Source organism: Ailuropoda melanoleuca, chromosome 8 (genome assembly GCF_002007445.2).
Source record: "Ailuropoda melanoleuca isolate Jingjing chromosome 8, ASM200744v2, whole genome shotgun sequence".
NCBI classification, from domain to species: Eukaryota; Metazoa; Chordata; class Mammalia; order Carnivora; family Ursidae; genus Ailuropoda; species Ailuropoda melanoleuca.
Genome location: NC_048225.1, coordinates 79,465,662 through 79,485,131, shown reverse-complemented (window position 1 = coordinate 79,485,131; position 19,470 = coordinate 79,465,662). Strand labels below are relative to the sequence as shown.

At 35.1% G+C, this 19,470-nt stretch overlaps 1 protein-coding gene across 3 annotated transcripts in view; it reads left to right on the top strand.

Moving 5' to 3' along the window:
* The window catches only part of COP1 (COP1 E3 ubiquitin ligase), a 236,812-nt gene that overhangs the window by 151,340 nt on the left and 66,002 nt on the right, over positions 1 to 19,470 (top strand). For all 3 annotated transcript variants that reach the window (XM_034666759.1, XM_011226884.3, XM_019801271.2), the window contains one exon: positions 1,590 to 1,706. In XM_034666759.1, coding sequence (XP_034522650.1) covers positions 1,590 to 1,706 — 117 coding nt within the window. The remainder of the gene's footprint in view (positions 1 to 1,589; positions 1,707 to 19,470) is intronic.

The following is a 19,470-nucleotide window of genomic DNA, read 5'->3' as shown; positions in this document are numbered from 1 at the left end:
TAATTATAACTAGACCTTTCATCTCAGATTGTGTATCTTAATTGGTGGGACAATTTTATATTGATTGGAATAGCATGTGATTCCTATTAGAAAATAACATGAAACAAAACAAATAGTGCTATTTAAAACTCCTTATTCTTTTATTTTAATATTGAGTGTCTTATTTTTCTCTTAGGCTAATAGATTGATTAGGTTTTAAGTAACTTTTTTAATGGTTAACTTTTATTCAGGGTCCACATATTTAAAGAAACTCTCTGTGGAATTCCACTTGTAAAAGATTAATTATCCCATTCACAGAGAGAAGATCTCTATTCTTAAGAAATACCATTTTATAGAAGTGATGGTTGGAACGATTTTGACTTTTTTTTAAACTCCCATTTACAGATCACCATATTAGTATTCCTAAAAAGATTCTAAAATTTTACTATGCCTTCATCTTAATACTGATTTTCAACCCCAAATGCACATTGGAATCACCCAAAAAGCTTTTAAACAGACACCAATGCCTGGACCCCAACTGGGTATTGTCTAGGACAGGACATTGGGGGACAGGACATTGGCGCCCACTGAAAAGATGGGTAGGAAGATTTTTGTTCTAATGTTCATTATTAATTGTAATGTGTAACCAGGAGTATAACCAATATCTTAAAAGTCTGTTTGATATGTGTATTCTATTGTCTATGAAGACATTTTTGATGTATGATATGATCGTTGCTCTGGTACCTTACAAGACAACAGCTCACTTTTCTGTTTCTCCTCTCAGATCTGACCTGCTCTGATCAGTCAGTTTTTCTTTAATCTTTACAAATCTCAGTATGTACCATTGAAATAGACTAAGTATCAAAACATTTAAAGTTTAGCTAAACAATTCTGTAACATTACTTTAGACACATTTAAGTCATATAACTGAGTTCCTACATAAAATTTTAAAATCATAAAATTCTTAATTGAAAAATAAAATAAGAACTACTTCCAGGTACTTTAAAAATGACATTTGTATTCTGATATATATAATAAATATGAAAGTGTGTGTGTGTGTGTGTGTGTGTGTGTGTGTGTGTATGTGTGTGTATGTGTGTGTAGGAGTGGGATGACTATGTGATTCATCTTCCAACCCATGACACTTGAGAAAAATGACACCATTTTTTTTTAAGTAGGCTCCATGCCCAATGTCGGGCTTGAACTCACCTCTCTGAGACCAAGAGTCACGTGCTGTACCTAGTGAGCCAGCCAGGTGCACCATGCCCCCAACACCATTTAAAGAATACTGAAACAAATACACATGGATCTCTGTATTGCTTTTATTATTTTTTTTACCCCTCTTTTTTATGCTTTAGTTATGGGATCATCTTACCTCTTAACACATTTTTATTCTGTTGTTTTCTGACTTTGAAACTATGCTCTCTTGGTTTCAATACATTGTTCTATTACTCAGTCATTCAGTTTAAAGGGTTTTGGTCCTAGTAAACTAAAATGCTTTGAATTAGTATGAAAAGGCAACTGTAGCAATAAGCAAACACTCTGGGTTACAGAAGTATTTGCTAATGTATTGTTTAATTCTTTTCATTTTTATTGTCCTTTACTCTTAGTGAAGCTATGGTCTACCAACCTAGACAACTCAGTGGCAAGCATTGAGGCGAAGGCTAATGTGTGCTGTGTTAAATTCAGCCCCTCTTCTAGATACCATTTGGCTTTCGGCTGTGCAGGTAAGAAATTAAAGCAGCTTTGTCTTCTTTTGACATTGGTTGAGTATCGTGGCTAGGATAAGAGACCTTAGTTTAAAACGAATAACTTGCCTTGTAGGCTTAGATTTGTTTTTGTTATTAGACTCTAGTTTAGAAGTATGCAGTGTGCCATCATTACTCATTTATTGCTACGCCTTAATTTCAGTATTCTGTCACCATCTTTAACACATAGAGATGGTTTGTTGATTATTTTTGTTGTTCCTCTAAGTCTTTGCATGCATGAACTAATGCTTATTCATAAACTTTAGGTCATAATGACTTTTAAATGATTAAGCTATATTATATAGACATAGGAATCCATTTTTTTATGAAGGAAATCTATTCATTCCTTCAATAATTTAATTTATAGATATGTAAATTATATATATAGGGGAAGTGAATAAGACATAAAATCTTGCATCATGGAATATGTAGTAACATAAAAGTTCTCAAAAACACGTTAGCTGTTATCATAGTAAAGAATTTTTTGCTAACATATTTTTCTTAACTAGGGTGACCAAATGTCTGCCTTTGCCAGTTGTGGTTTTTACTTATACTGTCATAATTACTATTAGTGCCTTCTTTCATTCTCAAGTGTTGTGGGTTAGAAGATAAATCATATGGTTGCCCTAGTCCTTTGTCTTCCATATCTGTCCACTCCTCTAAATATTAACTAGAAGAGTAAACACCTGTAATTTAACTTCTGCATTAGGTAATCTCTTTGATTCTTTTTTTATTAGTAATCTCAGTTTTTTTAAAGATAAGTTTAGCACCATATAACGAACGCAGAATCGCCCTTAAAAAAGGAAAAGCATAATTTAAATCTTATTTGTTATTATACCCTTTCCTTATTTCGACTTATTTATTCACTTATATACTGACATAATTTCATAATTAGTTCTAGTCGGGTGTGGTCTAACATGTATCTGTAGGTAGAATTCTCTGTTAGGGTACAGAATTTTTTTTTTTCATGATCAAGTGGTATTCTTTTCCATTTGAACCTCCTACTTCCTTATTAAATCCCTTTTCTGTCACTCACTAGGCAAGTTGATTAACTTATCTCCCGAAGTTCTTTATCCTTAAAATAGAGATAGCCCTTTGGGGCTTTATGAAGATTATGAAAGGAAAATGTTATATGTAAAGCTCTTATAATATGGTACTTAATAATTGCTTATTTATTTTCATTATTAATACTTTATCATGCATTTAATTAAAATAGCTTATTGAATTTTATTGTTACGTTATATTTTATAAACACACTAACCATTGGCCATCATTTATGAGTAGAAGTTATTATCGCTATTTAATAGGTACAAATACCAGATATGAACATCTTCAAAATTTTTCCTTCCTGGTAAAGGGAAACCTACATTATTTTATTTTTTATTTTTTTTTTCTTTAAAGATTTTGTTTATTTATTTGACAGAGAGAGACAGTGAGAGAGGGAACACAAACAAGGGGAGTGTGGAAGGGAGAAGCAGGCTTCCCACCGAGCAGGGAGCCTGATGTGGGGTTCGATCCCAGGATCCTGGGATCATGACCTGAGCCGAAGGCAGACGCTTAACAACTGAGCCACCCAGGCGCCCCTCATTTTTTAATTTAATGTAATTTGTAAGTTTATTTACTTAAGTGATCTCTGTACCCAACCTGGGGCTCAGACTCACAACCCTGAGATAAAGAGTCACATGCTCTTCCAACTGAGGCAGCCAGGTGCCTCTAGGGAAACCTACTTTAAAAAATGCTTTGCTATCTGGCAGGCTGTTTGCCCTTACTATTTTAAATTTTCATGTATTTCTTACTTAATTTTTGCATTTGCTTTTCCATGTATGCTTTAAGATTTATATTTTTCCAATTATAGAAAAATTCTTTTGGGATTCTCCTCTGAATTACATTATATTTACTTGTTAATTTTGGAACCACTGGCATTATTAAGATAGTACATCTTCCCGTGTAGTTACATGGGGTATTTTTCTGTTTGTTGGGATTATTTTGTATCTTACAATGAGATTTTATAGTTTACTTCATTTAGGTACAAGGTCTTTCTGGTTAATTTTTTTTTTATGTATAATTTTTGGTTCTGTTTTTTCTGTTCCTTGTTTTAAGTACTGTTTGCTAAGGGTAAATAAAAATTTTTGATATTTAGGTATATGTATTGTATCTAGGCACCTTATAAATATTTCTTATTAAATCTAGTAGTTTTTTTTTTTTTTAAGATTTTATTTATTTATTTGACAGAGAGAGAGAGCCAGCGAGAGAGGGAACACAGCAGGGGGAGTGGGAAAGGAAGAAGCAGGCTCCCAGCAGAGGAGCCTGATGTGGGGCTCGATCCCAGAATGCCGGGATCACGCCCTGAGCCGAAGGCAGACGCTTAACGACTGAGCCACCCAGGCGCCCCAAAATCTAGTCGTTTTTTAGTAGAGTCTTTGAGTTATTTATACTTGATAGTGGCCAATGCGATGTTTGTATTCCTTCTTTTCCAATGATTTATTGCTTTCTTTTCTTACAAGGCAGGGTTATATGTTACTAGTGATAGTTATTTCCTCGTCTGTTTCATTTAGTTGAATGGGCTTCAGTCTTTTACTTTTTAGGGTATCTTTTTTTTTTTTGGTGAAGATTTATTTATTTGAGAGAGCAAGAAAGAGAGAGTGTGTGCTCTGGTGGGAGGAGGGGCAGAGGGAGAGAATCTCCAACAGACTCCTCACCGAGTGCAGAGCCCCATGCAAGGCTCGGTCCCATGACCTTGAGCGTGACATCACAACCTGAGCTGAAACCAAAAGTCAGACACTCAGCTGACTGAGCTACTTAGGTGCCCCTTAGGATATCTGCTTTTGGAAAGTAGTCTTTATTAAATTCAAGTGATTCATTTTACTGTTTTTTAGGAGCAACTTCTGTATTTCATCAAGTGCCTTTTTAAGCCACAGTTTCATATGGTTTAATTCGTTGACATGAATTATGTATATACATTTTCTGATACTGAATTATATTTGTGTTTCTGGAGTAAACCTTGCTTGAGCATAATGGGGAGTTCTTTTGATAAATAGCTATATTTATTGCTGGTATTTATATATATATATATATATATAATCATAAATTTGATCTATAATTTGTTTTTTTAAACCACTTAGGCATTATTTTAGAATTCCTAGTATACAAGTCTTGAACTTGTCTTGTTTAATTTATTCCTATTTTATTACTTTCTTTTTTTAATTAAAAAAATTATTTTCCAAGTTTTTATTTGAATTCCAGTTAACATACAGTATTTTATTACTTTGAGATGTATTGTGAGTGGAATTGTTTTCTTAATTATATTTTTGAATTGTTTGCTGCTAGAGTTCAGAAATACAGTTAATTTTTGTATATTCATCTTGGGTCCTGCTATCTTGCTGGTCTTGTTTATTTTTTCTTCTTATTTTTATTGTTGATTTTGTGGGATTTTCTGCATTTAGGATCAAGTTATCTATGAGTTAAAATAATTTTATTTCTTCCTTTACTCTGTTAATGTCTTCTTGCTTACTTGTGTGAGCTGAAAGCCCATGTACAATGTTGAATGGAAATGCATAAGGGACTTCCTACCTTATGGAGAAAGCATTCAGTCCTTCACTATTAGTGTCATATTAGCTGTGAGATTTTTGTTGATACCCTTTATCAGGTTGAGTAAATATTCTTTTCCTAGTTTGCTGAGAGTATTTATTATGAATGAGTATTAGATTTCATCAAATGCTTTTTTTGTGTTTATTGAGATAATCTTGTAGTTTATGTCCTTTATTATAATAATATGGGATAGTTCGTTATTGTTGTTGTTTTGAATGTTAAACCAACCTTCCATTGGTATAAAATCCTTTTTATATATTGCAGGATTGAGTGTTCTGATGTTTTAAGTATTTTTGAAGTATTTGTATCTTTCTTATGATGTTTTCTGGCTTTGATAGCAAAGTACTATTGGCCTTATAGAATGAGTTGGGAAGTATTTATTTATTTAATGAGTTTGTAAAGGGTTGGTATTATTTTCTTCTTTAAATTTTTTTAAAAAATATTTATTTACTTGAGAGTGAGCAAGAGAGAGTGCATGAGTGAGAAAAGGGGCAGAGGGAGAGGGAGAAGCACACTACCCACTGAGCAGGGAGCCCGATGGGGAGCTCAATCCCAGGTCCCTGGGATCATGACCCAAGCTGAAGGCAGACGCTTAACAGACTGAGCCACCCGGATGCCCCTCTTTTTTAAGTATTTGATGGAGTTTATCAGTGAAACCATCTGGACTTGGACTTCATGAGAATATTTTAAATACCTAAGTTAATTTCTTCTTAAAAGTTTATTCAGATTTTCTATTTCTTCTTGAAATCAGTTTTGGTAGTTACTGGTGTTTCTGGGAATTTGTATGCTTAATTCTTGTAATTTGTTGTAATAAAGTTGTTATAACATTCTCTTACAGTTCTTTAAATTTCTGTAGTGTTAGTAGTAGTGTCCCTTCTTTCATTGCTAACTGGTCTTTTGTGTCTTCTCTGTTTTTTCTTTTTGGTGGGTTTAGTTAAATGTTTGTCAGTTTCTTCAAGGGATGTGTGTGTATGAGAGGTGCTTTAGAACAGAATACCATGTATTTCCAGTATTCTTTTTTTTTTTTTAAGATTTATTTATTTATTTATTTGACTGAAAGAGACAGCCAGTGAGAGAGGGAACACAAGCAGGGGGAGTGGAAGAGGAAGAAGTAGGCTCCCAGCGGAGCATGGAGCTCATGTGGGGCTCAATTCCAGGACCCTGGGATCACGCCCTGAGCCGAAGGCAGACGCTTAATGACTGAGACCCAGGTGCCCCTATTTCCAGTGTTCTTAACATTGTTACCCAAACTTACTTGTTGGAAGGGCTAGAGATCTGTAGGCTGAGCCTCTTACAGTGTTTTTTTGCTCACCATAAGTTGCAGTAGACCAAGAGAGCTGTTCTTTCTTTCTCATCCAATCGAGATCAACATATGTTGAGTTCAAGAACGTTATGCCATTGGTTTAATCAAGACACCAGAAATCTTGTACTGTAACTGATACAAAGCTGGACACTGGACATTGGAATATTACATTAGAAGCCCTCCACATCTTCACAGTGATGCTTGCAACAGAAATACCCAAAGCAGAATGACCACCAAGTTTCTATCTTTCAGATCCTACATAAGTGCATCCCTGTGCTGGAAACTCATTCACATCTGGAAGCATAACTTCAGGAGGATCTGGGCAATATAGTTTTTAACTTTCCATCCTCCATAGGCTTAAATAAGGTGGTAGGAATGGATTCCGAGGTCATTGGCCCTATCCAGCACAATGCAATTTCATATGAGTTAAGGACTTACTTTTTCTGGCTTTGAAATAGGTGTTTAATATCCAAGCAAGCATTAATGAAGCCAGTAGTCCTTGCTTTATTCACTGCCTTTAATTGTATCTTTCACTGATTGAAAAATGCATTTTATCCTAAAAACTTATATTACTTAGAGAACAATTACTTATGTTGTATCATTTTCATTTAGAACTGCAGCATTTCTTAGAATGTACTATTGTCTAAATATTTCTCTTTAAACTGTAAAACATCACTCTTTAACTGTCATTTATTTTACCACTGAAAGAAGTACAGAGTCACATTCATGAGATTGCTTAATAAATATAATTTGTGATGATGAATTTGACATTAGGAGTGGGCTGTACATTTTTAAACATTGCTTTTGGAGTTACAAGAAATAGACAGTGAATGAATAAGTAAGCTACCCACCAATTATATTTTGACTCCCTTATAAGGGCACTGTGGGGGCGCCTGGGTGGCACAGTCGTTAAGCGTCTGCCTTCGGCTTAGTTCATGATTTTGGGGTCCTGAGATCGAGCCCCGCATTGGGCTCCCTGCTCAGCAAGGAGCCTGCTTCTCCCTCTCCCTCTGCCTGGTGCTCCCCTTACTTGTGCTATCTGTCAAATAAATAAATAAATAAAATCTTTTTTTTTTAAGATTTATTTATTTATTAATTTGACGGAGAGAGACAGCCAGCGAGAGAGGGAACACAAGCAGGGGGAGTGGGAGAGGAAGAAGCAGGCTTCGCGGAGGAGCCTGATGTGGGGCTCGATCCCAGAACGCTGGGATCACGCCCTGAGCTGAAGGCAGACGCTTAACGACTGTGCCACCCAGGCGCCCCATAAATAAATAAAATCTTAAAAAAAAAACAAAAACCAAGCATGGGGAGGAGCAGAGAGAGAGAGAGAAGTAAAAGCAGACTGCACTGAGTGTAGAGCCCCATGCAGAGCTCAGTCCCACAGCCCTGAGATCATGACCTGAGCCAAAATCAAGAGTCAGATGCTTAACTGACTGAGCCACCCAGGTGCCCCAATTCAAAAGAATTTTTATTTTTTATTTTTTATTTTTTTTATTTTTATTTTTTTTTAAAGATTTTATTTATTTATTTGACAGAGAGAGAGCCAGCGAGAGAGGGAATACAGGCAGGGGGAGTGGGAGAGGAAGAAGCAGGCTCCCAGCAGAGGAGCCCGATGTGGGACTCGATCCCAGAACGCTGGGATCACGCCCTGAGCCGAAGGCAGACGCTTAACGACTGTGCCACCCAGGCGCCCCATAAATAAATAAAATCTTAAAAAAAAAACAAAAACCAAGCATGGGGAGGAGCAGAGAGAGAGAGAGAAGTAAAAGCAGACTGCACTGAGTGTAGAGCCCCATGCAGAGCTCAGTCCCACAGCCCTGAGATCATGACCTGAGCCAAAATCAAGAGTCAGATGCTTAACTGACTGAGCCACCCAGGTGCCCCAATTCAAAAGAATTTTTATAAAACTTCTTCCATAAAGATTTCTTGATTCTGAGTACAGCTATCTGAAGCTATTTTATATATGCATCTTCAACTTTTAAAAATTGATGTAATCATTTAAAATTATGTTTATTTGATTGTACAACCAGTACAAGATTATATCCTATTCTCAGCTTTCATATGTAACATATAAAGCAAGGTTTCCATTCACCAAGCATCATTACACTGCCTCTTCAGAGGCACTATTGTTAATAGTTTTGCAGGTGTCTTTCCACCGATAGATAGATAAAGCATTTCTTGAGGAGGCCAATAAGAATTTTTCTTTATTTAGAATATTTTTTTCTTTAAAAATTAGGTTTGATTCTAAAAGATAGACATCTATGCTATATAAAACATAAGTTCAGAGTATTTTTAGATCTCTGTTCTATTCCTCCCACTCCAAAATAGAATTAATTCCTTTCAATTTAAGAAGCTGGTGTTTAGTTTAAGGGGCTATGAAACCTAATTTAATTCATTTTTTAAAGGTTAACATGGGGAAACTTGAGTAAGGTGGATATGTAAGTGCTCGAGATGTCTTCTATTATATTTTCCCATCAACATATAAGTAGTGGGAAACGTTTTAGGCTTGCTAGGTTTATAAATCTGCCTTGTGTTTTATCTTATACAGCAGCTGCCAGTCGAAATGATGTCTTTTCCTTCACATTTAAATAAATTAAATTTCTGAATATTTATTTAATAAATTTGGATTAGTATCATAGCATTCATGAATATTATCTGTTGCATAGATGATAGGGGGGAAATGAACATTAAGAACATTTTATTTTCAAGTTTCCAAGTAACTTGAGTGAACTTAAATGGAAGTGACATGCATAAAGCCAATACTATTCAAGAAAGAATGTATTGTATTACTTTGTCATACAATTTACTTTTGGGAATGCTGAAATCTAAAAACAACTTTATGCACCTAGTGGATCTATTTATGTGTCTTGCCTTCCAGCCTGCAAGTAGCACTGTAGCTACAAGGTATTTTTAAAAACAGACTTTACAAGAAATTTTGTATTTATGTTAAATGCAGAGTTATTTATTTATTTATTTATTTATTTATGTAGATTTTATTTTTAAGTAATCTCTACATTCAATGTGGGGCTTGAACTTAACAACCACAAGTCCAAGAGTTGTATGCTTCTCCAACGGAGCCAGCTCTGTGCCCCTAAATGCAGAGATATTTAATGTTAGGCATCTTTTCAGCTGTTACTAATTTAATAGATGTAATCATCATTCAGTTTTTGAAACGAATATTGAGTAAGCACTCAAACACTTGGGAAGTATGAAATATATGATTTCTCAGGAAGCCAATAAAATAATAGAACCAAAGTACAAAATCCAAACTTATTGGTGTGGGGGGAATGACTAGAGTATTTGGTTAATCCAGAAGAACAGGAGAGGAAAGAGGAAAATAGCATAAAATGTTTGGAGTAATTAAAAAACAGAAAATAAGCTGATGGAAATTCAAATATATCTAATTATAGTAAATGGAAGTGGCTTTTTCCCTCCAAGTTTAAAAGGCTGGGATTAACAGACTAGTTAAAATATTTCAAATGTAATAATATACTTCTTACAGGAAACACATCAGAAATAAGGTTCAGGAATGGTAAATAAAAACAGTTTTATTTTGGCATGGGATTGATAGACTGGTGGAATAGAACCAGCAACAGGCTCATGGATGTATCAACATTTGATACTGGCAATGATGGTTGTTTGGAAAATACAGAATTTTCATACAGTTGTTTTGGAAATTGTAGCTCCCCCCCCCATGTAATATACAAAATCAGTTGGTCAAATGACCTAAATGTGAAGAGCAAGACTCCAAAAGTATTTAGAAGGTAATATGAGGGAATATTTTCATGATCTTGTGGTAGGAAAGCCTTTAAGATACAAAAGTATATGAACACTACTTCACAAACTGTTGATGTACTCTAGTGGCTAACTGAACATGAAAAAAAAGATGCAAAAGTATAAACCATAAATGAAAGATGGATAAGTTTGTCTACAATAAAATGAAAAACTTTTCTTCATCAAATAATACCTGAAAAATAATTTTTAAGAAGTCATTAATTGGGGGAAGATATTTAGAATACCTATATGTGACAAAGTATTGATATTCAGATTTCATGAACTCTTTCAAATAAATAAGAAAATGATGATTATGCCCTACAGCCTTGATACCCAAATTATAGTCTGCACAGCAGTCAGCATCCTCATCACTTAGGAGCTGATGGGAAGTCTACTGAATCAGAATTTCTGAAGGTGGACCCCAGGAACCTTTTTTCTTTTTAAGAGGCTCTCCAGATGATTCTTAATGTACTCTAAAGTTCAAGAATCCCTGCCCTAGAAAAATACATATTTAAATAATGTTTGTAATAACATTGTTTGTACATTCATACTGTGAAACATTCAGCAGTGAGAATAAATGAACTGCAGCTTCATGAATCCATATGGATGAATAATAAGCATAAATGTTGAATGAAAGGAAATCACAGAAGAATGTACGGTGTAATTCTACTTACAAACCCGCAAAACAGACTGTTTAGGAATATATTCATTGACCACGCAGGTATGTAATTCAACCATAAAGAAGAGAAAGGGGAATAATTATTATATCTGTATAATGCTTGCCTGTCAGATTGAGAAAAAAATGTGACATACAAGCTTTTAAGGTTTAGGAATAATTTATTTGTAGTTACTGTAGTAATGTGGACACTGAAACTTCACATACTTTGTATGGACTCTTCTGTATGCAGGCTATTTTTCCAAGTCAGAGTTTTTTTATAAGTTGGAAAAAATGTAAACTAATTTAAACAGGTGCTAAAAATTTAGTATATAGACATTTATAGAAAATGCCATTAAACAGTTTCTTTCTCTTGGTGACTTTTAAGATATTTTCATGGAAACTTTTTTTTTTTTTTTTAGTTTTTTTAAAAAAATTTTGACAGAGTGAGAGAGCACAAGCAGGGGGAGGGGCACAGGGAGAGGGAGATGCAGGCTCCTCGCCAAGCAGGGAGCCCAATGTGGGGCTCTATCCAAGACCCTGGGATCATGACCTGAGCGGAAGGCAGATGCTCAACTGACTGAGCCACCCAGGCGCCCCTTCTCTGGAAACTTCTTAACGTTGCCTGATGTTTTGGCAGTTGTAAGTGATCAGATACGGTAGCCTCTCTCAAGTTTTTCTTTGTGAAATATTGAGACTTCATCAAAACTATTTAATTTTTGTTGTTTCCATTCCCAGTGGTTTACTAAGGTTTCAGGTTCAGCTATATCATTTATTTTTTTTTGTAAGCACCTACAGTTAGGATGAGTTGTGTATAACGAAATGGTTAGAATAAGTCCAGTGCCAGAGTAAAGCAAGACTCTCATTGTTTATTCAAATATTTACTCAATACGGGAAGACTGTTTTTATACCCTAATACGTGATTTAATGAGAATTCTAGAAAATGTGTTTTTCCTCATTGAGGTTTTAAAAAATTGACTTCTATGTGTGGCTTACTGTTGTAGATTATTGAAAATCCATCATATGAAATACTTTAAATATTCTGAAAAACCCATGTTAGAAAATCGAAACCATTTTTCTGAATTAAAACATTTATTTGGTATTTTCACATTCTGTTTGCAAGCTTAAATATCTTTTTATATATTGAACACAGTAGAGTGACGAATCATATAAGTTACAGATTACGTCTTTATTGAGAGAATTAGAATGAAGATGGAAGAAGTTGCTGTGTATTATAAAGTGCTACTGCAGAAAATATAAAATTTAGCCAATAGTATCTGAGTTACAGACATTCATTAGATGCTGTGATTAAAATATTTTCTTAAGGGGTTTAATTAAATTGTGACCAGTCTCCCTCCACCGCTTGTGATCCTAGGTTAAGATAGAATATATAGATTGCCATGTCAGTAATATAAACCAGGAGCTTGAAAGCCTATCTAAGCCAGCTTTCTTTCCATTTAGTGATTGTTATCTCAACTTTTTGTTACCTTCTAATGCATACATACAAGGCTTACAACTGTTAACATTCTAAGAATCACTTCTTCAACTACTAATGGCTCTGAATTAATCTTAAGGTATATAAACCACATTTTAGAATCTACTGATTTTAACAACTGAGCCAATTTAGTCTCTTTTACTTAATATTAAGCTATTGTAAGATGCTGAAAGATTTATTTTAGATTTTAATATTGATAGTAAAATGTAATTAATGATCTCAGTTCTTCACCCCTTCCTGTATCTATGCGCTTTGCCATAAAACAGTGCTTTCCCACAGTGGGAAACAACCCCACTCTTGACTCTGTTTGACTGGTGACTTGGTTTGGCCCAAGTGATGTTAAGTTGACATTGACTAGAAGTTTGAAATTTGCTGGCACAGTTGAGCTTTCTTGCTCTTGCCCCTGTGCTATCACCATGAGGAGAACATGCTCAAGCTAGCTGCTGGTCCAGGGGAAGGAAGAAAGACATTCAGAGCAGTACCTATTTACCCTAGCCAAATCATTCAACCTCCAGACACAGCAAGCTCTACTGAAATCAGCCAACCCTAAGCTCTTCCTCATTCTTTGAGGGTAAATGAAGCTTCTGTGCTACTAAATTTTGGAATAGTTTCTTATACAGTAGTTCTCTGGTGGCAGTGGCTGATAATACAGTGTTCTATGAAATTGTATGGTATCGAATGAATAAAGGCCATTTCCCTACATAATTATCAAGGCTCTAACTAATCATCTTCTGTCTATAAAAAATCATTACATATAGATTAGCAGTGTACATACAGCCAACTGTATCACCTTCAATGGCTTCCACTTTTCTGAAAGCACAGAAAAAAATCTACATAAAATTACTCTAGTACCATTACACACATGCTTTAAAAAATCTTCATGTATAGAAAGATACACATAATGCTTGCCATGTAATGTAAAGCAAAAGTCTTTAAACTGAAGTAAGAACATCCTGATGGAACACTAAAAGTATTGCAACTGTGTGTAGAAACTTAAATCCAGTTTTAGATCCTGGGATTTCATGTGTCAGTTATATCATTGATACTTGAAGTGTCATGCCTGTTCTCCTTTAGACTTCAACTTTTACAGTAGATTTTTTTGCTTTTTTCCAAAAGAAAAGCATATCTCACATCATCGTGAATCTTAATATGGTACATCGTTCCAGGCTATAGAAACCTCAGGATTATCAAACTAAGGGATGATTCTAAATTTTGTTACTAGAGTAACTTCCTATCATTCTTTCTTGTAGATATTTTTATTAAGAGTGAAACATGGCACTAGAGAAAGTATATTTTATACAACGTTATAGTGCTTTTACCTTAGATATTGGTTGAGTGAAATAATGGAAGTGGTGCAGTTTTTTCTTTAAAGAATTTCTTCTGAGTATTGTTAAAAAAAAAAAAAAGAGTATGCATTGTTCCTTATTCTCAAGTCCCATTGGTGGAAGCAAAGCATAGAGTCTGTTAGCACTAAGTGTTTAATGTGGATCTTCTTATTTCATTTGGTAATAAACTTTGCCCCCATTTATCCATTTATCTGTTATAGAACCAGAATTTATAGGGATGCATATTAACACTTTAATTTGAATTCAGAAAGATAATCTGGCAGAATAAATCTTTTTAACACATAAGTTGAACTAAACCTGCACTGTCAGTTTTTGACAAAAAATATATTTAAAATATAAAATAGCACAAAAGCAAAAATAAAATAGTGCACTCAAAACACTTCGTTAGCTAAATTTTTAAAAAAATACAGTATTTGGGGTTTTTGCAACCTTTCTGAGAATATGTTAATAATAGGTATAATCAGTACTGGTCCACACTCCAGTATCTACAGTATGAAAATCCAGAAAGCTTTGAATACCAGAAATTCATTGCTCGTTTGATGACATCAGATCTAAAGTACATACATAAAGATAGATCTATCCTACTTAGTGTAGTTGTTCATAAGCCTCCCAACAGAAATATTAATGTACTTGCTTACAGGCTGCTGACGTAAACCTTAAGGGGAGTTTTGCATAATGTGAAGCATATTTCCTGTCAAAATTGGGAAAATTCAGAATTATGAAACGTATGTTTTCTAAGTTCTTGGCATAAAGGATGTGGCCCTGTATATTTTATTTGATGTTGGTAAAACCATTTTAGTACTTTGCACGAATTGTTACTCTTCAGTTACTCTTAAGTATTAAGTAACAGATACATGGTTCCAAATCTTTGCACTCAGTAAAATTGAAGGATGGTCCAATCAAAATGACAGATCATTAAAATAATTATTTTGATGATAGATTACTATATGATTTTAATCATAAACTTGGGATTTAAAACATTGAGAAAACATATCTATATCTATAGAAAAAAATGAACAATAGGAATAGAATTAATGCTGCACAATAAGAATAGAATCCTAAAAGTATATAATATTTATTTACAGTTCCCAGAAAAAAATGGGGACAGAGGGCACAAGGAGAGGGGATGCCACATCCATCTTGTGAAGATACACATTTTCATCAAATTACTACTTTCGTTTAATAATATAATTATCAAAATGTTTCGTATTTTTTTATCAGTTGTGTACACTAATTTTAATGATAATTCATATGGAAAGAATTTCATTACAATTAGAGTATCTTGTTCAAAGGAAATGAAATTTATATATCTATATATAAATACACACCAATTTTTTTTTCAGAGAAGAGAATAAGACAGTATAAAAAGACAGCATGGAATCAGGTGGATAAATTTTATTTTTCAAGGAGAACGTGAATATAAATTTGAGGAAAAGATTATGTAGAAGTTTTCCATTATTAAAAAGTAACTTATTCGGTGGGGCGCCTGGGTAGCGCAGTCGTTAAAGCGACTGCCTTCGGCTCAGGGCGTGATCCCGGGGTTCCGGGATCGAGTCCCACATCGGGCTCCTCGGCTGGGAGCCTGCTTCTTCCTCTCCCTCTCCCCTGCTGTGTTCCCTCTCTCGCTGGCTGTCTCTCTGTCACATAAATGAATAAAATCTTTTAAAAAAAAAAAAAAGTAACTTATTCGGGTATTTTTTTTTTAAGGATGATGTTGCACATCAGATCTCTGTAGTGTTTAGATGCCATTAGATACAGTGAATTCATATTTTAAAATGTCAGTATGTAATTTTGGTACAAATGACAACTTGCAAATATTTATGTGATGAGAATTTTTAGACACTGACTTTAAAAATTTATGAGGCAGTAGTCTTTCAGTATTCTTTTAAGCAGAAAAGTAGAAGGCTTTGAATCTACCTGATTAATTAGCTGGGGCAAGATGAGAGTGGGTATAGATGGTTGAGAGTCAATGAATGGCTATTACTGGTCAAAAATTAGGTTTCAGCTAAATGCTTTAATTAGTGGATTAGTTTTCAAATAAGTTATTGTACAGTGTTCAATGAAAAAATATTTTTTTAAAGATTTTTTTATTTATTTATTCAACAGAGATAGAGACAGCCAGCGAGAGAGGGAACACAAGCAGGGGGAGTGGGAGAGGAAGAAGCAGGCTCATAGCGGAGGAGCCTGACGTGGGGCTCGATCCCATAACACCGGGATCACGCCCTGAGCCGAAGGCAGACGCTTAACCGCTGTGCCACCCAGGTGCCCCTGAAAAAATATTTTTGGTTATAAAGAAATAATATATTTTTATGACATAAAGTGAGGAGTTTTGCTAGGATATGGGATTTTGTTCATAAATTCATACATGAATCTGAAAACCTAGATTCTTCTGTTACAGAACCATCTGTGGGTATAGAAAGAAGTTGGGCATCTCAGAAACTTTTTGCATGTACACACTTGTTCATGCTCTATCTCTCTCTAGTGCTCTCTTTTTCTCCTTCAAATCCTTTCTCTTCCTTTTGTTTCTCTTCCCTCCCTCCTCTTTCTTCTCCCTTCTCCTCCTTCTCCCTTCTCTTTCTCGCTTTCTTGCCATTTCTACTTTCCTTCACCCTTCCTTATCTCCCTCCTTCACTTCTGTCAGTCCCCGTCTTTCTCTGTCTACTCCTCTTCTTCCTCTTCCTTTCCTTTCTATTTTTCCCTAGTTCTGCCTGCCACTCACCCCTTAGCAGTCACTTTCAACCCCATGTTTGGGTCTCTTCCCCACAGTTTACACATCTATTTCCTGATTTCTTTTCCTCACCACCAGTTCACTCATTAGTTCTTGCTAAGTCTCCCTGTCAGTTTTTTACCATGCCAGAAAACTGGGTAAATGCCTTTTTCAGATTACTGATCCAATAAAAAAATATCTGAGATTTTGCTGACAAAATATTGTGTTTTACTTTCCATCAACTTAGAATTGATTGCTTTGTATTTATTCTTTTCCCCATTTTGTCAGGCTTTATTTCTAACTGGATTTATAGTGATACTGATGTCAATGTGACAGCCAACTGATGGTGAGACCAAGTTTGCCAGTATATATATTAAGATTTTCTAGCCAGGATGCTTAAAAAATGCTACTGCAGTGTGAACAAGGAAAGATGGAGCTGTTACTATTATAGGCTGGTATGAATGAAAAGGAACACTGCACCAGGCAGAATCAATGTAGTTTTTTGTAAGAATACAGGAATTTAGACTGTGTGTTTCATAGATGTGATAAAAAAATATTGTCAAAAGATAGGCACATTGGGAGTTCAGCTCCTGCTTTGTATGTAGAAAACCACCAGAAAATGTTTCTCTCATCTTAAAAACAGAAAAAGCTGTATGAGCTACAAAATTATAACTTTTCTTGACCCCTGTCAGAGAGCTGAGGTCACAAGGCATGGGAACTGAATTCCAAGGAATGACAAGCCCCTCCAAGGAAGGATGGGACACATGAACTAGTCACCATTTGCAGACCACAAGAGGAAGAAGTAGCCACCATAGAAGCTGGTAAGAAGAAATGAGCTAAAATTTTAATGCATTCTTAAAGGCCAAGTATGGGTTGGCATATCTGTATGCCCGAAATACAAGGGGAGTGCACGCTTAACTCATATGCTCTTCTCCATCTCCCTCTACTGGCTGCTAACAAGAATGAATGGGTCAGGGCAGTAGCAAAATCAGGCACGCAGGAGTTCACAAAGTAATCAGTTCCTACTGAAAGACCAGCACAAAACTTCATCGTTTCTCTGGATCCTCTTCTCATACGGAGCAGAAACTTTAAGCTGTTGGAAGAGGAGCAAGAGAGCTTCTTCGGCCCAGGATCCTGCATCAGTATAAAGCAGGGATCTACTACCACTGATGAAGTGGCATGAAACCCTCTCTTGCCTGAAACGTGCATCAGATGTTATGTAGAATTTTTCTGCCATGATGGTGAGGGGTTGGAATGCTAAGAAGACCCCTCTGGAAGCTCAGGCATATGAAACCTTCCTAAGACTCATGATGGACCAGAAGAACTGAAATCCTCTGTTCCAAACAGAATCCTTGTACAAAAAAACAAAACTAAGCAAAACCAAACCAAAACCAAACCAAACAACAACAGCCCCCCCCCCAAAAAAAACCACAACAAAAAACAGAACAAGTAAGAGCCATCTACCACTGAGGGAGAGACAGTAGCATGGAGAAGGACCCTGTCTTTGGCTCAAATGCAGGCACTAGTAAAAAGGTAAGCGAAGAACAGGAATACAGAGAAAAGTTTCTGTTGACCAGATCATACTAAGTACAAGGTGATTATTGCTCATGACTGGAAAGATTTGAAGACTGTTGTACACTTAATGCTGAGTTTAACAACTAAAACTGAAATTCGGTTTGAACACTGGCTAGATTGATTGATCCCTTCACATGAATGGCCTGACAGAAAAAGAGGTGTACTTATTTCCAAGCAGAAATACCATTTGCTTCACTATCTACTGTTCAGTACACGATCACTTATGTTTAATAAAAAAGTATGTGACTACAAATAAGTAAGAATAAGCATTCCATTACAGAGAATCAAAAGAAAACAGTAAATTTATAGGTGACCCGGATATTACGGTATTAGACAAATTTTAAAATAATTGTTTATCTTGTTAAAGGATATGGTGGGAAAGGCAGACAACATGCCTGAAAAGATGAAGAGTTTCAGTTGAGAGATGGAAAGTATTTTTAAAAAGTGAAATGGAAATACTAAAAATACAAATCTTGATATCAAAAATGAATTTTTTGATGTACTCATTAGCAAATTAGATATAATCTAAGAAAAACAATTAATTTTGAAGGTAGGTCAATAAAAATTATCTAAAATGAAACATTAAGAGAGTGGGAAGGAAAAACAGATCACAGTGGCCAAGATTTGTTGGATAATATTAGACTCACTTGTAACTGGCATTGTGGAAGTAGGAGATAAAAGGACAGAAGAAATACTTGAAGAGATAAAGACCAAAAACTTTCCAGACTGATGAGAGTTAACAAATCACAGATACCAGAAGCTCACAGAACCTCAAACAGGATAAGATCAAAAGCAAAAATACCTAATTATACCTAATTATATCATAGTCAAATACTGAAAACAAAATGAAATCTTGAAGGCAAGTGAAAGAAATTATGGAAAGTGGAAGATAAAAATTATAGCAGAATTCTTATAAAGTATACAGGCCAAAAATCAGTGGAGCCATTGACACATTTAAAGTGCCAAAAGAAATTTAACCCGAAGTTCTAATTCAGCCAAAGAATCTTTCACAAATGAAGACAAATTTTTTTCAAACAACCAAAAACTGTGTTTAACTCAGATTAATATAAGATATTAACCCTACTTGCATGTGCTGATAGACGGACAGATGGTTAGGTGGCTGATGCTTGAGTGGATACAGAAAGATGGATTTGCACAACGGATGGATCTAAATTGCAGAAAATAAAAACAAAACTAGCTGCTTGATTTTGTATAACTCTGGAATACTGGATTCCGCATAGAAGCTTGTTAGAAGACACTTAGGGAATGTCAGTATTCGAAGCTGGGGTGGTATGAAACA